Source organism: Narcine bancroftii, chromosome 1 (genome assembly GCF_036971445.1).
Source record: "Narcine bancroftii isolate sNarBan1 chromosome 1, sNarBan1.hap1, whole genome shotgun sequence".
Lineage (NCBI taxonomy): Eukaryota > Metazoa > Chordata > Chondrichthyes > Torpediniformes > Narcinidae > Narcine > Narcine bancroftii.
Genome location: NC_091469.1, coordinates 98298139 through 98320324, shown reverse-complemented (window position 1 = coordinate 98320324; position 22186 = coordinate 98298139). Strand labels below are relative to the sequence as shown.

At 43.5% G+C, this 22186-nt stretch overlaps 1 protein-coding gene across 18 annotated transcripts in view; it reads left to right on the top strand.

Annotated features, from left to right (window-relative positions):
- pnpla7b (patatin-like phospholipase domain containing 7b) overlaps nt 1–22186 on the top strand; it is a 496626-nt gene that overhangs the window by 214452 nt on the left and 259988 nt on the right. For all 18 annotated transcript variants that reach the window (XR_011356222.1, XR_011356233.1, XR_011356243.1 and 15 more), the window contains 2 exons: nt 4047–4178; nt 8093–8216. Coding sequence is in view for 10 of the 18 variants with exons in the window: in XM_069933113.1 (XP_069789214.1) it covers nt 4047–4178; nt 8093–8216 (256 nt within the window). In the remaining 8 variants the exon portion in view is untranslated. The remainder of the gene's footprint in view (nt 1–4046; nt 4179–8092; nt 8217–22186) is intronic.

Sequence of the window (22186 nt, the reverse complement as noted above, 5' to 3'; positions counted from 1 at the left end):
AATCAGAGGGTTGTGGTGGAGGGAGTAAATTCGGATTGCATGGCTGTGACTAGTGGTGTTCCACAGGGATCGGTTCTTGGATATCTGCTTTTCAAGATGAGGGGGTAGAAGGGTGGATTGGCATGTTTGCAGTTGACACAAAGGTTGGTGGTTTTGTGGATAGTGTGGAGGATTGTAGAAGATTGCAGAGGGACATTGATAGGATGTAGAGCAGGGCTGAGAAGTGGCAGATGGAGTTCAATCCGTAGAAGTGTGAGGGGATACACTTTGGGAGGACAAACTCCAAGGCAGAGTACAAAGTAAATGGCAGGACTCTTGGTCATGTGGAAGAGCAGAGGGATCTAGGGGTCCATATCTACAAATCCTTGAAAGTTGCCTCACAGGGTAGACAGGGTAGTTAAGCAAATTTATGGGGTGTTATCTTACATAAGTCGAGGGACTGAATTTAAGAGCTGTGAGATAATGATGCAGCTCTACAAAACTCTAGTTAGACCACATTTGAAGTACGGTGTGCAGTTCTGGTCTCCTCATTATAGGAAAGACGTGGAAGCATTGGAAAGGGTGCAGAGGAGATTTAGCAGGATGGTACCTGTTTTAGAGAGTATGCATTATGAGCAGAGATTAACAGAGCAAGGGCTTTATTCTTTGGAGAGGAGGATGAGAGGAGGCATGATAGAGGTATACAAGATATTAAGGGGAATAGATAGAGTGGACAGCTGTGCCTCCTTTCCAGGGCACCACTGCTCAGTATAGAGAGCATGGCTTTACGCTACTGGTAGGGAGGTTCAAGGGAGATAAATGCGCAACTTGGGTCAATGGTAGAAGCAGGTACATTGTTGAAATTCAAGAAACTAGTGGACAAGCATATGGACGAATTTAAAATGGAGCGTTTTGTGGGAGGCAGGGTCAGCACAACATTGTGGGCCAAAGGGCCTGTACTATGCTGTACTATTCTATTTTCTATCTTGTAATTTTAAACACCTGTATCAAATCGCCCTCATTCTTCTATGCTCTAGGAAATAAAGTCCTAACCTGTTAAAACCATTCCCTGTAACTCAGTTCCTGAAGTCCAGGCAAGATCCTACTAAAGCCTCTGCATTTTTTCCATCTTTCCTGTAGTTAGGTGTCCAAAACTGCACACAGTACTGCAAATTTGACCTCATCAATGTCTTGTACAACTTTACCATAACACCCCAACTCCTATATTAAGAACTTTGATTTATGGAGGCCAAAATGCCAAAAGCTTTCTTAATAATCCTATCCACCTGTGACACTACTTTATGTATTTGTATTCCGAGATTTCTCTGTCTATTGCACTTCTCAGTACCCTACCATTTACTGTGTATGTCCTTTCTTGGTTTGTCTCCATTAAATTTTTCACCCCACTTTTCCAGCTGGTCCAGATCGCTCTGCAAGCTTTGAAAACATTTTTCACTGTCCACAACACCTCCAATCTTAGTGTCATCTGCAAACTTGCTGATCTAATTTAACACATTATCAGCTGAATCATTGGTATAGATGACAAACAACAATGGTCACTGCACTAATCCCTGAGGCACGCCACTAGTCACAGGCCTCCAATCTGAGAAGCATCATCCTCTACCACTTTCTAACTTCTCCCACATAGCAAATGTTGAATTCAGTTTACTCTCTCAACATAAATGCCGAGAGTCCGAACCTTCCCTGATAACCTCCTATGTGGGACCTTATCAAAGGCCTTACTAAAGTAAGGCCATCCACAGCCTTTCCTTCATCAATTTTCCTGGTAACTTCCTTGAAAAACTCTGTAATTTGGTTAAACAGGACCTACCACATATGAAGCCATGTTGACTGACCATAATCAGTTTCTGGCTCTCCAAATCATTTTATATCCCATCTCTTGTAATGCCTTCCAATAATTTACCTACTGACATCGGACTCCCCGGCCTATAATTTTAGAGCCTTTTTTAAACAATGGAACAAAATGAGCAACCCTCCAATCCTCTGTGGCTAAGGACATTTTAAATATTTCTGCACTAGCCTCCCTCAAGGTCGAAGGGAATATCTTGTCAGACCCTGAGGATTTATTCACACTTATTTGCTTTAAGAGAACAAGTACTTTCTCCTCTTTTTTAAAAGGTCCATGACCTCACTGCTTGTTTTCCTTACTTCCCACGATTCTGTGCCTATTTCCTGAGTGAATACTGATGGAAAAAAAAATTTAAGATCTCCACCATCTCTTCTGGCTCCATACAAAGCAATTGTCTGCCAAAGCAATCTCATGTATTTTTTTGTTAGCCTTCCTGATTTCTTTCTTGAGGTTTTTCTTGCATTTTTTTATACTTCTCAAGTACCTCATTTGCTCCATGTTGCCTATACCTATTATACACCTCTCTTTTCTTCTGAACCAGATCCCCAATATTCTTCGAAAACCAAGGTCCCTCTGCCTGCTAACCTTGCCTTTAATCCTGACAGGAACATACAAACTCTGTACTCTCAAAAGTTCACCTAAAAAGGTCCTCCACTTAACTCGCACATCCTTGCCTGACAACATCCCAATCCACGCATTCTCGATCTTTTCTCATTTCCTCAAAATTGGCCTTTCTCCAATTTAGAATCTCAACCCGTGGCCCAGACCTATCCTCCATAATTAACTGAAACTAATAGCATTATGATTACTGGACCCAAAATGTTCCCTACACATATTTTTGTCACCTGTCTTGTCTTGTTCCCTAATAGGAGATCCAGTATTGCATTCTGTCTAGATAGTGCCTCCATATATTGATTTAGAAAATTTTCCTGAACACATTTGACAAACACCAAGCCATCCAGCCCTCTTACAGTATGGGAGTCCCAGTGAATATGTGGAAAATTACAATCTTTTACTATCACAACCTTATGTTTCCCGCAGCTGTTTGCTTTCTCTCTACAGATTTGCTCCTCCAATTCTCATTGACTTGGGCAGTCTATAATACAACCCCATGAGTGTGGTCAACTGTTCCCATTCTTCAGCTCCACCCATATAGCCTCAGTACACGAGCCCTCTGGTTTGTCCTGCCTGAGCACAGCTGTGATATTTACCCCAATGAGCAATGCCACTCCTCCCCCTTTTCTCCCTCTTTCATCCCCCCATGCTATCACGTCTGAAGCAACGGAAGCCCAGAGCCAGACCTGCTCCTCCTGCAACCAAGTTTCTTTTATGGCCGCAATTCAGAATTCCACGCACTAAGTTCATCTTCCTTTCGTACAACATTCCTTGCATTGAAATAGATGTACCTGAGAACATTTCCACCACGTACAATCCGCTGACTTCTAAAGGTGCATGCAATTTTTACATCATCTTTTTCTTCCTCCATTCCTCTATCTGCTCTGACACTCTGGCTCCCATGCCCCTGCAAATCTAATTCAAACCCACCTGGAGCAGCATTAGCAAACCTTCCTGCAAGGATATTAGTCCCCCTTCAGTTCACTTGCAAACAGTCCTGTTGAAACAGGTTCCACCTTCCCTGGAAGAGAGCCCAATGATCCAGAAACTTGAAGTCCTCCCTCCTGCCTCTCCTGCAACAAAATTTCACTAATGACCACCATATCTTATTTCCACGTGCCAATCCACGGTCTAAGTTCATCTGCCTTTCGTACAATATTCCTTGCATTGAAATAGATGCACCTGAGAATATTTCCACCATGTACAACCCGTTGATTTCTAACGGTGCATACAATTTTAAAGTTAAATGCCAAATTAAGTCAATTAGTCACACTCTATAAGAGACTTTTTCTTTGTTTCACCTATTCCTCTCATAACTTACACACTATTGAAAATTATCTTGTTTTCGCTCTTCCCTCAGTTCTGGTAATGAGTCTCGAATTGAAGTGCTAACTACTTCTCTTTCTACAGATGCTGTCTGACGTGCTGAGTGTTTCCTGAGTTTCTGTTTTTATGACTTAATTAATTCATTTCACAGGTTTATTTGAGATGACGCCATCTCAAATGTTAATGTCTGGATTTGATTTAGATTGTGAAAATTCAGCATGCACTGAATTGTTTTTTTTTCCTTAATTTTTTTAAGAATAATGAGGGAGCAACCCAACGTGGTATTACCTGTGGCTCATACTGTGGTAAGGAGAATGTCCCCGTTTGTCAGGCAGATCGACTTTGCCTTGGACTGGATGGCAGTGGAGGCTGGACGAGCTCTGTACAGGTAGGAGGGTCAACATTTTACACGGTGCTCGTGGTTCAGCAAGGAGGTGGGCAGAAGATTGAGCCCAATGTTTGATTCTTCCTCCATCTCCTTCAGGACCAAATCATAAGGGGAGCATTCGGAGGAACTTCTTTACACAGAGAGTAGTGCGAGTGTGGAATGAGCTGCCAGTGGTGAATGTGGGTTCAATTTCAATATTTAAGAAGAATTTGGACAGGTACATGGATGGGAGGCATATGGGTTGGGTACAAGTCATTGGGACTCAGCAGACTAATAACTTGGCATGGCCTGGAAGGGCAGAAGGGCCTGCTTTTGTGCTGTAATGTTTTCTGGTTCAATGGAAGTCCAGTTGGATGGGGGTCTCTTTTCATTTTAATATAATCTGGATTGGCTATCTAACAATCAGCATTCACTTAGAGCTCAGTCACCACACTCGTTATATCTTTTGAGTAGGACATTTAATCAAAGCTCAGAAATATACTTTATTCTGAGGATGGTAAAAGACTGTGGAAGGATGTAGAATGGTGAAAGAGGTAGATAAATTATAGATGTGGAGAAATATGAACATAAATGTTTTGGTGTTAAGAATTGGGATGAGGAAAAAAAATGGGGCAGATTTGTGACTTTACAAAGAAAGACTTGGAAACATTTGAGCCCATTGAGAAGGCTGTTTAAAAAGGCAAAGCTGGATCCTTGGCTTCACAAATGAAGACATTTTTAAAAATACAAAGTTTCTGCAACCATGAACTTCTGGTTGGATCTCATCTGGAATATTCATTCAACAATGCTCAATGCCACACTTAAGAAAGAATGGCCTTGGGTAGGACAGCGAAGGAGATTTGCTAATCTTTGAAAGATTGAGACTTAAATTAGTGTTGTACCTCCTAAAGCAGAACAGGTTAAGGAGAGGTGTTTAAATTCAAATAATGGAGAAAATACTTCCATGAGCAAGAGCAGAGATAATCAGAGGTCTCAGATGTTTTGATGAAAGAATCTAAGGTGATGTGAGGGAAACATTTAAAAAGTCAGTTGTTACAAGCTAGAAAGGAGTGGTTGAAGGTGTTGAGGAAGCATTTACAAATAGCTTTCAAATGGAATTGCTTTATTTTTTATACAGCATGGTGACAGGCCCTTCTGGCCCATGATCCTGTGTGGCAATCTTGATTCCTGTGTGCATGTGCGAGTCTTCGGTTGGTGCATGCGCGGTGGGTTCGCGCATTGGAGTTCAGCTGTTGCATGCATGAGAGTTAAGCGCCCTGCCAATATTGAATTTGCGCCCTTAACTCTCGCGCATGTACCAACTGAACTCCAATACATGAACCCACCACGTATGCACCAACTGAACTCCAATACGCGAACCCACTGTTCATGCGCACAGGAATCAAGGTGGCCGTGCCCAGCCTATGGACCCCAGATGCCGGCATACAAAATAAGGACACATATTTTGCCTCTTACATGCCCTGTTACCCCATTATAGTTTGTCAAATACAACATAAACCACGTAAATTTTATATTTTGTCATATATCTTTTAAAAATTCGGTCGTACGTAGGGATGAACGCAAATTGCATAGGTTGCAGGTCAGGGAATAGCTGTACAATGATTAACCTACAATTCCCATAGTTTTTGAAGGGTGGGAAGAAACCAGTATACCCGGAGGAAACCCACACAGATACGAGGAAAAAGTGCAATCTCTTTACAGACAGCATCAGATTCGAACCTGGGTCAATGGCACTGTAATAATGTTGTGCTATCCACTCCGTAAACTGTGCCTCCTTACTTGAGGCCCTGAGACTAGATGATACTGTTGAACTGATCATTCTCCTTCTGTTTTGTATCTTTTATAAAGATCTTAAAAATAAAATGCCCATCCAATTTATTATTGCAAAATAAGTTGAAATGCATGTTTGTTGGTAACTTCACTGGAAAGTTAGAGGAAGCGGCACTTGATTCATTAGCTTTCTTGGGTTAGAGTATTCAGTGCTGTTATAATGTGACAATTTTCTGCCTCACTATTACTCCTGTTCGGCTCCGAATCATGGGTGCTCTACCGGCATCACCTACGGCTCCTAGAACACTTCCACCAGCGTTGTCTCCGCTCCATCCTCAACATTCATTGGAGCGACTTCATCACCAACATCGAAGTACTCGAGATGGCAGAGGCCGACAGCATCGAATCCATGCTGCTGAAGATCCAACTGCGCTGGGTAGGTCACGTCTCCAGAATGGAGGACCATCGCCTTCCCAAGATCGTGCTTTATGGCGAGCTCTCCACTGGCCACCGAGACAGAGGTGCACCAAAGAAGAGGTACAAGGACTGCCTAAAGAAATCTCTTGGTGCCTGCCACATTGACCACCGCCAGTGGGCTGATATCGCCTCAAACCGTGCATCTTGGCGCCTCACAGTTCGGCGGGCAGCGACTTCCTTTGAAGAAGACCGCAGAGCCCACCTCACTGACAAAAGACAAAGGAGGAAACACCCAACACCCAACCCCAACCAACCAATTTTCCCTTGCAACCGCTGCAACCGTGCCTGCCTGTCCTTCATCGGACTTGTCAGCCACAAACGAGCCTGCAGCTGACATGGACATTACCCCCCCATAAATCTTTGTCTGCGAAGCTAAGCCAAAGAAAAAATTATAATGACATTGAATTCTGTGAAGGTGAATGGGCAGGATCGTGGTATTTTTGTAAACCTGTCCTATGATGAAAGGATCAGGATCTCTTGTACAATTTGTGTAACAGTTAAATACAAAAAATAAAAGATGGAAGATATTTCTACAGCATCTGTTGTGATGTCATGCTGATCCAAAGGAATTGGTGGCAAATTAAGTATGCTTCTCATGTAACCCACTGTTACAATGTGTAGAGCTATGCATACAAATTGCACTGTAAGGACCCACTATATTGTGATAATGAACAGTTAATCTATCTCTGAAGTTTCTTGACAGATCAGTATTAACTAGAATACTGCTTGGTTCAGTTCAGTTCAATTCCACAATGAAGTATCCCCCTCTGTTATGTATCCAAACAATGTCATGAACCATTATTTCAAAGGTGAGAGTTATATTACCAAGTCCAGAATGACGTTGAAGAAATTTGATGATGGCGCTGTCTCAAAGATTAAAGTTGCAATATATTTGTGGCGATTCAATAGTGCTTATTAAGAAGATTTGCTTGCAGGGTCACACTGGAGAAATGTTAAGTACTGCCAATGGTAACATCAGAGTCTCTCTACACCTACTGGAGATTGGGTGGAGAGAGAAGAAAATGCATCGTTGAAACTCACTGCATCTTGTGTTTTGATAGAAAAATGTTCATATTTCTCCATATAAATTTCAGATCAAAACAATAGACCAAATGAGGCAAGGTTAGCAGAGCTTTGAAGTGAAGAAGGATGAGCGGAAACTTACTAAAGGTCTACAGGATTATGAGAAGCATAAATAGGGTGGACAGCCAACACCTTTCTCCTAGGGTAAGAGTAGCAAACACCAGAGGGTGTCTACAAGTGAGGGGTGGGGGGGTGGGAGGGAAATTTATGGGTGACATCAGGGGTAAGTCTTTTTTTATAGAATGCAGTGGGTGCTTGAAATGCACTGACAGGGATGGTGACAGAGGGTGGTAAAAAGGGACTTTTAAGAGACTCTTAGGCAGACACATGGATACAAGAAAAATAGAGGGTTATCAGTGTAAGGTAAGGAAGATTTAGTTGATTAGTAGGTTTCTATTGGTTGGTACAATATTGTGGGCTAAAGGGCCTGTACTGTGCTGTAATGTATGTTTTAAAACATCACTGTAGACAACACACCACATGCAGGTGTGTATTTAGATGCATTTGTTGGTTGCAGTCACACAAATTAGCTTATTCTCCTGAAGATAGCCGTAATTACTTTGTTCTGTCTGATTCCTTCACAGGCAAGGGGACAGATCAGATTGCACGTTCATTGTTTTGAATGGTCGACTCCGATCGGTCATCATGAGGGATGATAAGAAGAAAGAACTGGCGGGAGAATATGGACGTGGTGACATCATTGGTGTGGTTCGTAGTAAAACGTTGTACTGTCCTTTCCTCCACGTCGAATACTTTTCTGTCCAGCTAAACATTTAACCGACCTTAGTTTAGCAGTTAGGAACAGAGATGGAGTTTGTAATTTTGAAGTTGATAAGTTATGTGGTATAATTTTGCATCCAGTCCAAAAAAATTAAAAGAACTTGACAGAGCGAGGCACTCAACTAGAAGTGTTTTGATTACATTTGGACCAGATTGCCAGCAAAACTCATGAGTGCTGGTAAACTTCTGTTACTGTCTGCTTCTCTGTAACATGTAATACAATTGACCACACATTCCTCTGCCTTCACCTTTAAACTCTTATGATGGTCTCGTTTCCATCCATCTAAAGAATCATTCATGGGTCCAGTAGTGTGTTCTCTTTCCTTCTCTTCATCCTCCTCCTCATTCTCTGGGAGCTAGCCTTTACCTTCCTCCACTATCATAGCTGAAAGGAAACACTGACACAGGGTCTCGAGACTAAACGTCAACAGTTTCTTTCCTTCCACAGATGTTGCTTGACCTGCTGAGTTCCTCCTGCAGGTGTTGCGCACAGGATCAGCTTTCTCACCCATATCAACGATGCCTAGAATTTTCCTTGGCTCGATTAGACCTTAATTTTCTTCCTCTTTATTGATTCCCAAGGCTTGAGAGTTCCGTGGACTTCCAGTATGCACATATGACTTTCCATGACACTTGAAAATTCCCCATCGAAGATGAGCATTTCTTGAATTCTTGCATCAGTGGGACTGTTGTCAAGAGGGTTATAACTTTGCATATCAAGGGAGAGGAAGAGTAGTACATAACCTCAAATGTTAACATTTTGAGAGTTGAGCACATTTTATTTAAATTCATGGAAGCCATTGAGTAGTTAATAGTTGACATGTTGGGTCTGTCCATTTACCATCCTGAGATGGATGTGAGCTGAAGGGTCTGCTCCTTTGCTGTACTTTTCTGTAGTCTGTGCCTTTCCCCTCCCTGTCCCAGCACCTCACTACCACACATTTAATTGTAAACCTCTTTAGAAGAAGTAAGTTTTTCCAAGCCAACAGCCTTTGGGCAAATAACGGGAATTGGTGTTCCAGTTTCTGTGGCCAAACTGGTCATAGGACTAAACATTTCAGCTCTTGAATATTACCTCAGGGCATTGTGTGAGACCAGCCAGTTTCTATTGCTTTATTAATTAGGAACATTCCATCATTAATTGAAAAGTGGGCACGTTTGCTGATATGCCTATGCTTGCATGCAGCAAACCCTAGATAAGGGAAATTGTGTTATGCATGCGCCAGGCACTGCTTTTTCCATTCAAGAATTATAACAGCAGAATCAGAATTTATTGTTATGAAATTTGGTGTTTGGCGGCAGCATCATGGTTCAAACATTCATTTTATAACCATCTTACAACATTACTATTTAAAAAAATAGTGCGCGAAAAGTAAGGCAGTGTCTTTGGTTCAATGATTATTCAGGATTCTGATGGCAGTGGGGAAGAAGCTGTCCTTGTGCTCATCTTTAGGCTCATCTTTAGGCTCCTGTACCTTTTTCTTGATGGTACCAGAGTGAAGAGAGCATGGCCTGGGTAGTGGAGGTCTTTGAGGATAGAGGTTTTTGTAAGACACTGCCTCATGTAGATGTCCTTGATGAAGTGAAGTCTGGTGCCTGTGATGTCTCAGGCCGTGTTAACAACCCTCTGGAGTTTATTCTTGTCATGAGAAATGGTCCCTCCATACCGGGGAGTGATGCAACCAGTCAGAATGCTCTCCACGGTACACCTGTAGAGGTTTACGAGAGTCTTCAGTGACATACCGAATCTCCTCAGAGACGTCACAAAGTACAGTCGCTGGCGAGCCTTCTTTGTGATTGCATCAACATGGAGGCTCCAGTACAGATCCTCAGAGATGTTGACACCCAGGAATTTGAAGTACTTGATTTTCTCCACTACTGAGCCCTCGATGAGGACTGGGTTGTGTTCTCCTGACTTCCTTCTAAAGTCCACAATCATCTCCTTGGTTTTGCTGACGTCTACCTCTGATAAAATAGCATTACATTGTAGAGCCCTCGATCACCAATATCTTGGAGGGACACCAAAATCTTAACTAGACTAGCCACATAAAAATAATTTGACTACCAGAGCAAGTCTCTGTTTAGTCTGCAGTGAATGAGTCACACCTTCCTGATACCCTAAAGCATTTAACATCTCTAAACATATGTCAGAAGTGTAATGGAATACTCACTGCTTGCCAAGATGAGTGTAGCAGAGCAAAGTCCAGAGCAAAGCACCCACTCACTTCCTTAAAAATAAAAGTCACTCTCTCCACCAACAGTACATTATGGCTGCATTGTGTACCATATGTTGCGCTTCCTAAATTTGCATACTCTACAGGTACATTAAAATTAAAAGAATAGTGAGGGATAAAATTAGGGCCTTTGAGGATCAGAGGGGTAGGCTATGTGAGAAGTCAAAAGAGAGGGGGGAAATTTTAATTTTTTTTCTTCAGTATTCACTAAGGAATATTGAGCTAGGTGAAGTAAGGAAATCTAGCAGTGAGGTCATGGATAATATAGAGATTAATAAGGAGGTAGTGTTGGCTATTTTAGAGAGAATCAAGGAGGATAAATCTCCAGGTTTTGAGAAGATATTCCCTAGGACCCTGAGGGAGGTTAGTGTAGAAATAGTGGGGGCTCAGACTGAAATATTAAAAATGTCACTGGCCACGGGGGAGGTGCCGGAGGATTAGAGGGTGGCTCATGTTGTTCCACTGCTTTAAAAAGACTCCAAAAGTAAACCTGGTAATCATAGGCCTGTGAGTATGACACTGGTGGTGGGTAAATTAATGGAAAGTTTTCTTAGAGATGGTATATACAGTTATTTGGAAAGACAGGGATTGATTAGGAGTAGTCAACACAGTATTGTACATGGTAGATCATGTAAATAAAATCTTATAAAGTTTTTCAAGAGGTTACTAAGAAGGTTGACGAGGGGAAAGCTGTGGATGACGTCTTTATGGACTTTAGTAAGGCTTTTAACAAAATTCTGCATAAGAGGTTAGTTGGAGTATTTGGAGTACTTTGGAGTATTGTGTTCAGTTCTATTCACTTTTTTATAGGAAGGATGTGGAATGGTGCCGAGGAGATTTACCAGGATGTTGCCTGGTTTGGAAAATAAGTCTCATAAGGCAAAGTTAGCAGAGCTGGGACTTTTTGGAGTGCAGAAGGATGAGAGGACATTTGATAGAGGCCCACAAGATTCTGAGAGACAGAGATAGGATAGACAGCCATCACCTTTTTCCCAGGAGAGGAAGATCAAACACCAGAGGAAATAAGTAGAAAATGAAAGGAGAGAAGTTTAGGGAAGACATCAGGGGTAAGTTTTTTATATAGAGGGTTGTGGATGCCTGGAATGCCTTGCCAGGGATGGTGGTGGAGGCCAAAACATTAGGGACATTTAAGAGACAATTAGACAGGCACATGGATCGATGAAAAATAGAGGATTACAGGGCAGGGAGGGTTTAGTATTTTTTAAGGAATATATGGGTTGGCACAACATCAAGGGCCAAAGGGCCTGTACTCTTCTGTAGTGTTCTAGGCTCAATGTTCTAAGACGTTGTTGAACAAAATTGGAGCATGTGGCCTTGGGATAATGTACTGGTATAGAATGAGGTTTGGTTAATGAACATAAATCATCAAAAATAATATAGTGATTGTTGGGTTCAAAGATTGGAGTGCTGCAGGAATATAAGTGCTGGGATCCTGGTTGCTCACAGTCTAGATCAGTGACTTGGACGAGGAGACCAAATGGTGATCGAGAGCTGAGTGGCATTGTTGATGTAGGAAGATGTGGAACAGCTTCAAGGGGATGTTGACAGGCTGTGATTTAGTATCAGTATGGCATATGGTATTCTGTGGAAAAATATGAGGCTCCACTCTGGTAGAAAATATAGAAAATCAGTGATTTTCTTTTAAACAAGGTGAGTGATTAAAAGGTATTAAACAGTAAAGTCTGCAGATGCTTTGATTGTATTGGAATACATAAAAGTGCTGGAAACTCAGCAAGTCGTAAAGGAAGTAAAGGGTAACCAATATTTCGGACCTGAGCCCATCGTCAGGGTATGAGCAAAAGCAGGCAGAAGCCTGAATAAGGGGGAAGGGAGGAGAGGAAGGAGTAAACAGGCAGTGAAGGAATATAGACTAACAGGTAAGAGGAGATGTAGATAGGGGTAGGAGGATAAAAGAAAAAAAACTGAGAAGTGATAGGGGAGGGGGTAGGCATCTGAAAGATGAGGGAAGGAAAGGGGATGGGAAACTGACTGAAAGGAGCCAGAGGGATAGGAAAAAAAAGATTTAATAGAAATTGGAGAAGTCGATGTTAATTCTGTCTGGTTGAAGAGTGTCCCGACTGAGTATTAGGTGTAGCCCCAGTTTGGCAGTCCACAAGGTCATGTGGGAATGGTGCATGGAACAAAAGTGGTTGGCCACTGGGAGCTCCCTGCAGCACACTGAGTGAAGGTGCTTAATGATATGATCTCCCAGTCTCTCTGCTACAGAGGAACCGACATCGAGAACACTGGATGCAGTAGATGACCTGTGCAGATTCACAATTGAAGTATTGCTTGAGTTGAAAGGACCCTTAGGGGCCCAAAAGAGTGGTGAGGGAGGAGGTGTGGGTGCAAGTGTAGCATTTTGTGGGGTCACAGAGGTAGGTACCAAAAGGTATTGTTCAGAGGCACCTGGGGCAATGTTACAAGATCAAACCAGCAACCACAAAGAAGGCATATCACACAGGGGTAAAGATGAACAAATACTTTATTAACAAAAAATTCACCTTCAAACTTTAATTCAAAACCCCCCGCTTTTATAACAATGCCCACTGGTTACTATGCAAATTCCTATAACAGTGTAATAAATTTCCCAGCCTACATATAACATATGTAATTAAAGTCTAAGTTATATTTCCAACCAGCCCACAGAAAAACTTAGACACTAAACACACAAGACTCACAAAACTTTGATCTCAACTGAAGCAAAGATCATAAACAAAATTCAGTTTGTTTGGTAAACTGAAGCCAAAAGATCTTTGAGAGAGAGAGAGAGAGAGCACAAATTCGAAGTTGTCTTTTTGTGTTGCTTGCAGAGAGAGGAACCACTGACTTGGTCCAGATCCTTCTGGCTGCCTTCGGAATGTTCATGTATTTCAAATCCCAACATTCTAAACTGTCCTCCAGACCATGACTCATGCTCTAGGCCTTCTTCCACTCCACTGCACCCCTAATGGTGGTTTATCATCCAAGTCCAGAAATTTTTTTCATTTTAACCATATAACCACTTACAGCACAGAACAGGCCAGTTCGGCCCTACTAGTCCATGCCGTAACAAATCCCCACCATCCTAGTCCCACTGACCAGCACCCGGTCCATACCCCTCCTGTCCTCTCCTATCCATGTAACTATCCAGTCTTTCCTTAAATGTAACCAATGATCCTGCCTCGACCACGTCTGTCGGAAGCTCATTCCACATCCCTACCACCCTTTGCGTAAAGAAATTTCCCCTCATGTTCCCCTTATAATTTTCCCCCTTTAATCTTAAACCATGCCCTCTAGTTTGAATATCCCCCACTCTTAATTGAAAAAGCCTATCCATGTTTACTCTGTCTGTCCCTTTTAAAATCTTAAACACCTCTATCAAGTCCCCTCTCAATCTTCTATGCTCCAGAGAAAAAAGCCCCAGTCTGCACAACCTTTCCCTGTAACTCAAACCTTGAAATCCTGTCAACATTCTCGTTAACCTTCTCTGCACTCTCTCTATTTTGTTTATATCTTTCCTATAATTTGGTGACCAAAACTGAACACAGCACTCCAAATTTGGCCTCACCAATGCCTTGTACAATTTCATCATAACCTCCCTACTCTTAAATTCAATACTCCGATTTATGAAGGCCAACATTCCAAATGCCTTCTTCACCACACCATCTACCTGAGTATCAGCCTTGAGGGTACTATTTACCACAACTCCTAAATCCCTTTGTTGCTCTGCACATCTCAATAGTCTACCATTTAAGGCATATGACCTATTTAGATTTGCCTTTCCAAAATGTAACACCTCACACTTATCTGTATTAAATTCCATCAGCCATTTCTCAGCCCACACCTCCAGCCTTCCTAAATCACCTTTTAATCTACGGTAATCTTCTTCACTGTCCACAACACCACCAATCTTTGTATCATCCTCAAACTTGCTTATCCAATTCTCCACCCCTACTTTCAGATCGTTAATATATATAACAAACAATAGTGGACCGAGGACCGATCCCTGAGGAACTCCACTAGTCACCGGCCTCCAATTGGACAAACAATTTTCTACCACTACTCTCTGACACCTCCCATCCAACCATTGCTGAATCCATTTCACTACCTCCTCATTTATACCTAATGCCTCCACCGATTTTCCTAACCTCCTGTGGGGAACTTTGTCAAAAGCTTTACTAAAGTCTAAATAGACAACATCCACAGCTTTCCCTTCATCAACCTTTTTTGGTAACCCCCTTGAAAAACTCAATCAGGTTTGTCAAGCATGATCTACCCCTGACAAAACCATGCCGATTACTCCCTAGCAATCCCTGTACCTCCAAATATTTGTAAATACCATCCCTCAGAACACTTTCCATCAACTTGCCCACCACAGACGTCAGACTCACGGGCCTATAATTCCCAGGTTTACATTTAGACCCTTTCTTAAACAGCGGAACCACATGCGCCACCCTCCAATCCTTTGGCATTACCCCCGTGGCCAGTGACATCCTAAATATCTCTGTTAATGGCCCTACTATCTGTCCACTAGCCTCCCTGAGTGTCCTTGGGAATATTTTGTCCGGTCCCAGAGATTTATCCACCTTTATCTTTTTCAACGCAGCCATCACTACCTCCTCGGTTATCCTTATATGCTTCATTACCTCCCCACTATTTTTCTTTACCTCAACTGGTTCAATATTTTTTTTCCCTAGTGAATACCGAGGCAAAGAAATCATTCAAAATTTCCCCCATTTCCTCTGACATCTCACTCAGCCTACCCTCACTATCTACAAGGGGTCCAATTTTATCCCTCACGAATCTTTTACTTTTAATGTACTTATAGAAACCCTTTGGATTTATTTTTACTCTGTCTGCCAAAGTGTCTTCATGGCTTTTTTTGGCCTTTCTAATTTCTTTCTTAAGATTCCTTCTACACTCTGCACATGCTCAGTCTGTCTCCCACTCTCTCAGCAGTCCACCTTCACCTTGGCTCTCTAAGGCAAACTGTCACTTTTTAACATTAAACCATACAACACATAGGCCAATACACAACACACAACTCTGTAACAGGCAGAAACACAAAAACACGAGAAAATAAGAGCAAAAGTAGGCCAATTGAATTGTCAAGCGTGCCCCACCATTCACTACGAACATTCCTGTATTAGCCTCAACTCCTCTTCTGTATTGCTGTCACGGACAGTGTGTTGATCTAGTGATCAGTTATGAAGTGAAATGCTGCATTGGCCTTTATTTGTGTTGCAAGGAAATTTGTGCCAATGCATACTTCTGTACACGTAGAATGTCGTGTGCACGTCAAGGAGGGACGCACAATTGCGATAGAGGGAGTGCAGCAAAATTTAAAAGTACACCAGAATGCTGGAGCAACTCCAATGTCCATAGGATTCAATGATATAGTTCCAACATTTCGGGCCTGAGCCTTCTTCAAGGAATAAGCAGAATGAGCCAAAAGCAGGAAATCGCAGAATACAGACAATGCCAGCTGGGGGAGGAATCCAGAGCAACAAAAGCTGTTAATTGGATATGAAAAGGGGAGAGGTGAGAATTGATTATAGTTGCTTTCAGATGCTTGGACGCAGATAATGCGCCGGCAGATGTGGCTGGGGGAGTGTAGCTGGGATGTTCAGGTGACCACGGAGAAGACGCCTTTCTGTCACCTGAATGTGCCGCCTGAAGGAGAGCCGTGTCCGAGCGAACGTCGGCTCCTGTGGACTGTGGCCGTAGTCCCACTGCTGCTTTCAGGTGCAATGGGGGATTCTCCGAGCCGTAGAACATACCTACAGGAGGAGAGTTAGGTAAATGCTCCTCCTGCCCGGGTTCTCCACTTTCAGGTGGCCACCCGCAGCTGCATTGGGATAGAATAGGCGACTTTACAGTCGGGTATTCGGGCTACCTGAAAGCGGCTTATGTCTCTGTGAAAGGACTCAGGTAAAAGGGAGAGAGACTGAGCTGGCGGAAGGCAATGGGGGAAGTTTAACGAAACCCAGCGAAGTCAATATTAATGCTATCTGGTTGAAGGGTGCCCAGTCGGAGGATGAGGCTTTGTTCCTCCAGCATGCGGGTTGTCTCCGTCTGACAGTGCATGAGACCATGGACAGAAACATCAGCAAGGGAATGGGATGGGGAATTGAAATGGGTGGCTTCTGAGAGATCCATGTTATTGCAGCAGACTGAGCTGAGGTACTCAACAAAGCAATCTCCCAGTCTACGCCTAGTCTCTCTGATGTAGAGGAGTCCACAACGGGAGCACTGGATACAGACCATGGTCCCTGCAGATTCACAAATGAAATGTTGCTTTACTTGGAAGGATTGTTTGGTGTCCCAAACCGTGGTGAGGAAGGAGGTGTGAATGCAAGTGGAACCTCTCCTGTGGTCACAGGGGTAGATACCAAGGGGATGATTGATGGGGAGGGAGTAGTGGACAATGGAGTCACAGATGGAATGGACCCTGTGGAAGGCGAAGAGGGGAATATGTGTCTAGTGGTGGCAGAAATGGCAGAGGAGGCTGGTAGGGTGGTAGGTGAGGACAAATGCAGCAATGTTTGATTATTGGGATTGTGGAAGGTATCTAAAGGAAGAGAAAGGTAATTGAGCCTACGGCAAACCAGATTCCTGCACCTGCCATCTTGTGAGTCTGAGCCTATACTTTCTTCTGTTTAGAATCAAGAAAGTGTGGACTCCGAGACCAGGGACTGCTACCTTCTTACTTTATCACTTGAAATGCCAAATCACGAGTCAAAGGGAATCATTCACTTACAATGTGGTTAACAATTATCGTATATTTGTCGATGGGTATGTTTTCTGAATTGAGTAATGCTTATTGCCACTTTTGTATCTCCTTTATTTGTCACTTTTGCTGGCAGGCTGAAGTCCAAAGGGGATGATAATTTCTGCAGTTTCTTCAGAGATTTATCACTTGCAGTTCATTTACTGGAGAGCTTTGTATTGATAAAGTCACCTTGTGTTAAGGAACAAATTGTTTGAATTGAAACACTGAAGATTAACGGGCTGTCACTTTCCAAGTGCTCTGGGCTAAGTTTTTTTTTCCCGTAAAGGTGATTCCCTGGCAAATTGAGTCCTCAAAGGAAGTGATGACTTGTTTTTCTGTACTGTTCCCCTTTTATGTAACAGATGATCCCAGATCAACACAGCTTGGATAGAGAGAGCAGCAACTGCTCCACTGCCTCAGCAAGCTATCATGGGGTTAGAACCAGCATAGGTCTGACAAAGGAAGATGATTTCAATCTTTGAAGAGTCTTTCTATTGCATCACTGCACCTCTAGATTTCCACCATATGAGTAGGGCTCTCATCTCGTGCTTAATTGTGTTTTGCCAAAGGAAGCTCTTGTCCAGGAGCGATTCTCCATGTCAGTTTGACTGCAAGCTCCAGGAATACTGCATTACTTTTGCTTTTCTCCAATTTTTTTTTAACTCAAACTGGAGCAAAATTCTAGAGCAAGCACAGTTAAAACAATTTACAAAATAAAAACAAAAACTGGAAAATGACCTGCAACGTTAATCCAAGACAAACATGAGACTGCAGATGCTGAAATCAGAAGGTGAACATCATCTGCTGGAGGAACTCATTGGGTCGAGCACCATATCAGTGTGAGAAAAAGAATGCCATTTTTAAAATTTTTCTTCCACCTGATGAGTTCCTCCAGAAGAGTGGACAATGCTAACTCTCTCCTGAACAGGGGCTGCCTGACCTACCGAGCAATTCCAGCCTTTTCTTTTTGATTTTGCATTTCCAGAATCCTCTTTTTTCCCTTTTGCTTTTACTGAGTGATGTGCATGCTCCAGTGATGTACATCAAGAAACAGATAGTAGAAATGTCCGGATATCCGGAAATCAAGCAACCGGCACCCTTAAGCAATCAGCAAAAAAAAGAAAATAATTAAGAATAAAATATAGTTAAAAATGCGCAAGTTTAAAATTGTAAAAGTGAATGTTCTCTGAAGAAAAAACAAACCTTTGGTGAAACAAATATTCAGCCATCAAAGTGCCTTGGTCATGCTTTACACATGGCAGCAGTTGGAGGAAAGTTGTGTAAAACAGCAATGGCGTCGCCCAGGATGAAGAGCTGGTTGATGCTGCACACCATTGGGGTGACTCTTTTAAGCCCCTTTCACCCTTGCAAGTGATCTGCCAATTGGCCTTTAAAATGCCTAGTGTGAAAGCAAAATCAGATCAACGCTGGCATCATCTCACACTGGCATCATCTCACACTGGGAATTGATGGCCTCAACCCCTAGTACAATCCCCGGCATCTGCAGACGCTGGCGTTGCAATCAGGTAAGTGTGAAAAGAATAAAAGATTAAACTTTGCCGTGGAAAAGTTGCAGTGGGAGAGAGAAAGAGAGAGAGGAAATAAATAGCAATAGCGGACAATTTTTAAACAGCATGGAAAATTGGTAGCGCTGTAGTGCACAATTTATATAGACCTTGGGGGGAAAAAAAGCAATGACAATCCTGGTTTTCCAGAATGTTGATTTGCAAAGAAACCCCTCTATGAATGCTCCATGCATGCAGCGGGGCATACAGCTCTTTCTCTGCTGCATGGAATTCTGGGAGGGTAGGTCGGCCATTGCTTCTTTCCCACAGTATTTATAAATTGTTTGCGTTAGTGCTACCAACTTTCCAACACTATATAAATTGTCCGCTAAAGCGCTACCAACTTTCCCACGCTGTTTAAAAATTGTCTGCTATTGCTATTTATTGCTAGCACTTTCCCACGGTCCCTTATAAAAGATATAGGTCGGGTCATACTGTGTTGTACATAAAGCTTAATTGTTATAATTAAGCATGATCAAATTTATTCAAATGTAAGATCATAATACATTGATCAGGATTTAGGGCAGGTTCACCATCACTCAATGTGACATGACATCACTGGTAGAAGGAAGAATAGTCCTAACCCCGGGGATGGCTCCTAGCAAGTGTGAAAACATTTAGAGTCCCAGTTCAGAGTGGTCATGTGTGAAAAGTCAAGCCCCCATTGCTATCTCAGGACCTTGAACGGCCAAGTTAGTGGGATGCAAATGTGAAAGGGGCTTTAGTGTCTTCTTATCCCTCCTTAGTCAGAGTCACCCTGATCAGAGGCTTTATCTGTAAACTTGGTGGTGGTGTGTTATTTATCTTAATGTTATTTGTTTGTCTTTTGGGTGGCTCTGTAGAGAGGGCAGAACCTGCATCTGTGGTTAATTGTTTTCAAAGAATGTGACTGAAAATAAAGTAAAATGGCTTCAGGTTTATATATTCATGTAAGTGTAGCGATGAACTGGCTCCACTTGTTACGCATGGTCAGCAGAGCAGCCACGGTATAGATGGTGTTGCGGGTCCTTCTCTTCCAGTACAGACCAGATGTACACGTACGTGCTTATGTCAGCATGACGTGAGTTCTGGGACGAAAGCGGTGGGCTGAAGAGGGCCTTAAAGACTGCAACGCGAATCTCGAAGTAAACTAGTTGTGCTTATTGAGGTCACAGCCCGCTGTCTCAGTTCTTCTCGCTGCCTTGTGCACACACTACCTCACTGGTGACCCCGACGAGACTCCACATTCTGAAGACACGGCACAATGGACCCCACAGCTTTAGGCACCATTGTGTTAAAGCTGCCCACATTCAGGATGAACAGGCCCCTCTCTTAGTTCCGCCAAGCAGAAGCCCAGTTCCAGATCAAACAAATGACCTCGTATTCGACATAATACTTCCAAATCGTCAGCTCGCTGGATCAGGAGGCAGTTGCATGAGTCAATGACCTCATTTCGTCGCCACCAGAGAAAGGTAAATACATGGCTTTGAAGACCCTCCTCATAAACAGATATGGGCTTTCAAGACATGAAAGGACCACCAGGCTCCTCCACCTGGACAGCCTAGGGGACAGAACACTGTCCACCATCATGGACAAGATGCTCACCTTGGCAGAGGGATACAACCCCTGCCTCATATTCAAGCAGGTGTTCCTCAAGCAAATACATTAAGCTGCCGCTGGCCAACGAGGACTTCAGCAACCCACGTAAGGTCGTGGCACAGGCAGATGTCCTTTACCACTCAAAACGCAAGCTCACAGGGACAGTCAAATGCATTACAAAACCATCGCGTAAGCCAGCACCCAAGACCAGCCCAACACTACCGCCCAACCCATGCACAGAAAAGCCTGACTTGAAGTGGTGCTTCAACCACCAACGATGGGGTGCAGGAGCTCGCAGGTGCCGCCAACCATATCTGGGACAGGATCTCAGGCCCTAGATTCCTCATGGACACAGGTGAAGAGATAAGCGGCATTCCCCCTACTTTGCTCAAGACACACACGAGACCTCATGGCCCCACCCTGTGTGTGGCCAACAACACCACTATTAAAACTTTCGGCAAAAATCACATCTTGGTATGTTACGGCGAGACCACTTTCAATTGGTCATTTACACTGGCATCCATGGACAAGCCACTTCTAGGAGCAGATTTCCTGCAGGCACATTGCCTCCAGGTCTCCAAGCAGAGACCTTCCAGACAGTACCCCTCACCATGTCCAGTGAGCCAGCTACCCAGCTCGCCATTGTGGAGACTTTGCACAGCCAATACAGCCACCTCCTTGCCAGCCATCACCCCATTTAATATCTTCCACTGGCTGGACAGTCCATGGGCCTCTTCCCTCCAATTGGTGCCCACGTCCAACGGCAGCTGGAGACCCTGCAGAGACTACAGATGCCTCAACAATGCGATGACACCCAACTGATAGCCGATCCCTCACATACAGGATTTCGCAGCCAACCTCTATGGCATGTGCATCTTCTCCAAGTTCGATCTGATCCAGGGATACCACTAGATTCCCATTCACCCGGAAGATGACCAGAAGACTGCTATCATCACCCACTTTGTCCTCTTTGAGTTTCTCTGCATACCATTTGGCCTAAAGAATGCAGCCCAGTCCTTCCAGCACCTCATGGATCTGGCTGGCAGAGACTTGCATCTACCTGGTAGCAAGCAAGACACGTGAGGAGCACATTTCCCACCTCCACCAGCTTTTCAACTGGCTAACCGAATACGGCCTCACCATCAACCTGGCAAAGTGTCAGTGTATGGCCTCAACAAAATAGACTTCTTGGGCCATAGGATTACTAAGGACAGTGCCACTCCTTTACCCAACAAGGTGAAGACTATCTGACAGTTCGCCAGACCAACGACCCTGAAAGGGCAGAAAGAATTTGTGCACATGGTGAACTTTTACAACCAGTTCATCCTCACAGCTGCAAGCATCTTGTGCCCACTCTTCACGTTAATGTCGGACTCCAAAAAGACCTCGAGTGGACTGACAAGGTGGAGGCTGCATTCCAGAAAACCAAAGAGGCCCTGGCTGCCACAACGTTACTTGTCCACCCACGCATGGACGTGCTCATAGCCCTCACCGTTGATGCATCCAACACAGGAGTGGGCAGTATCCTGGAACAGTTCATGGACAACACTTGAGAGCCTCTTGCCTTTTTCAGCCATCACCCACAAGCGCCTAAACTGAAGTAGAGCACATTCGACAGAGAGCTGCTGGCCCTCTACCTCTCCATCTGCAATTTACACTACTTCTTGGAGGGGCAGCCTTTCACAGTCTACATGGACTACAAACCGCTGATGTTTGTTTTTTTCCAAGTCCTCCGACCCATGGTCT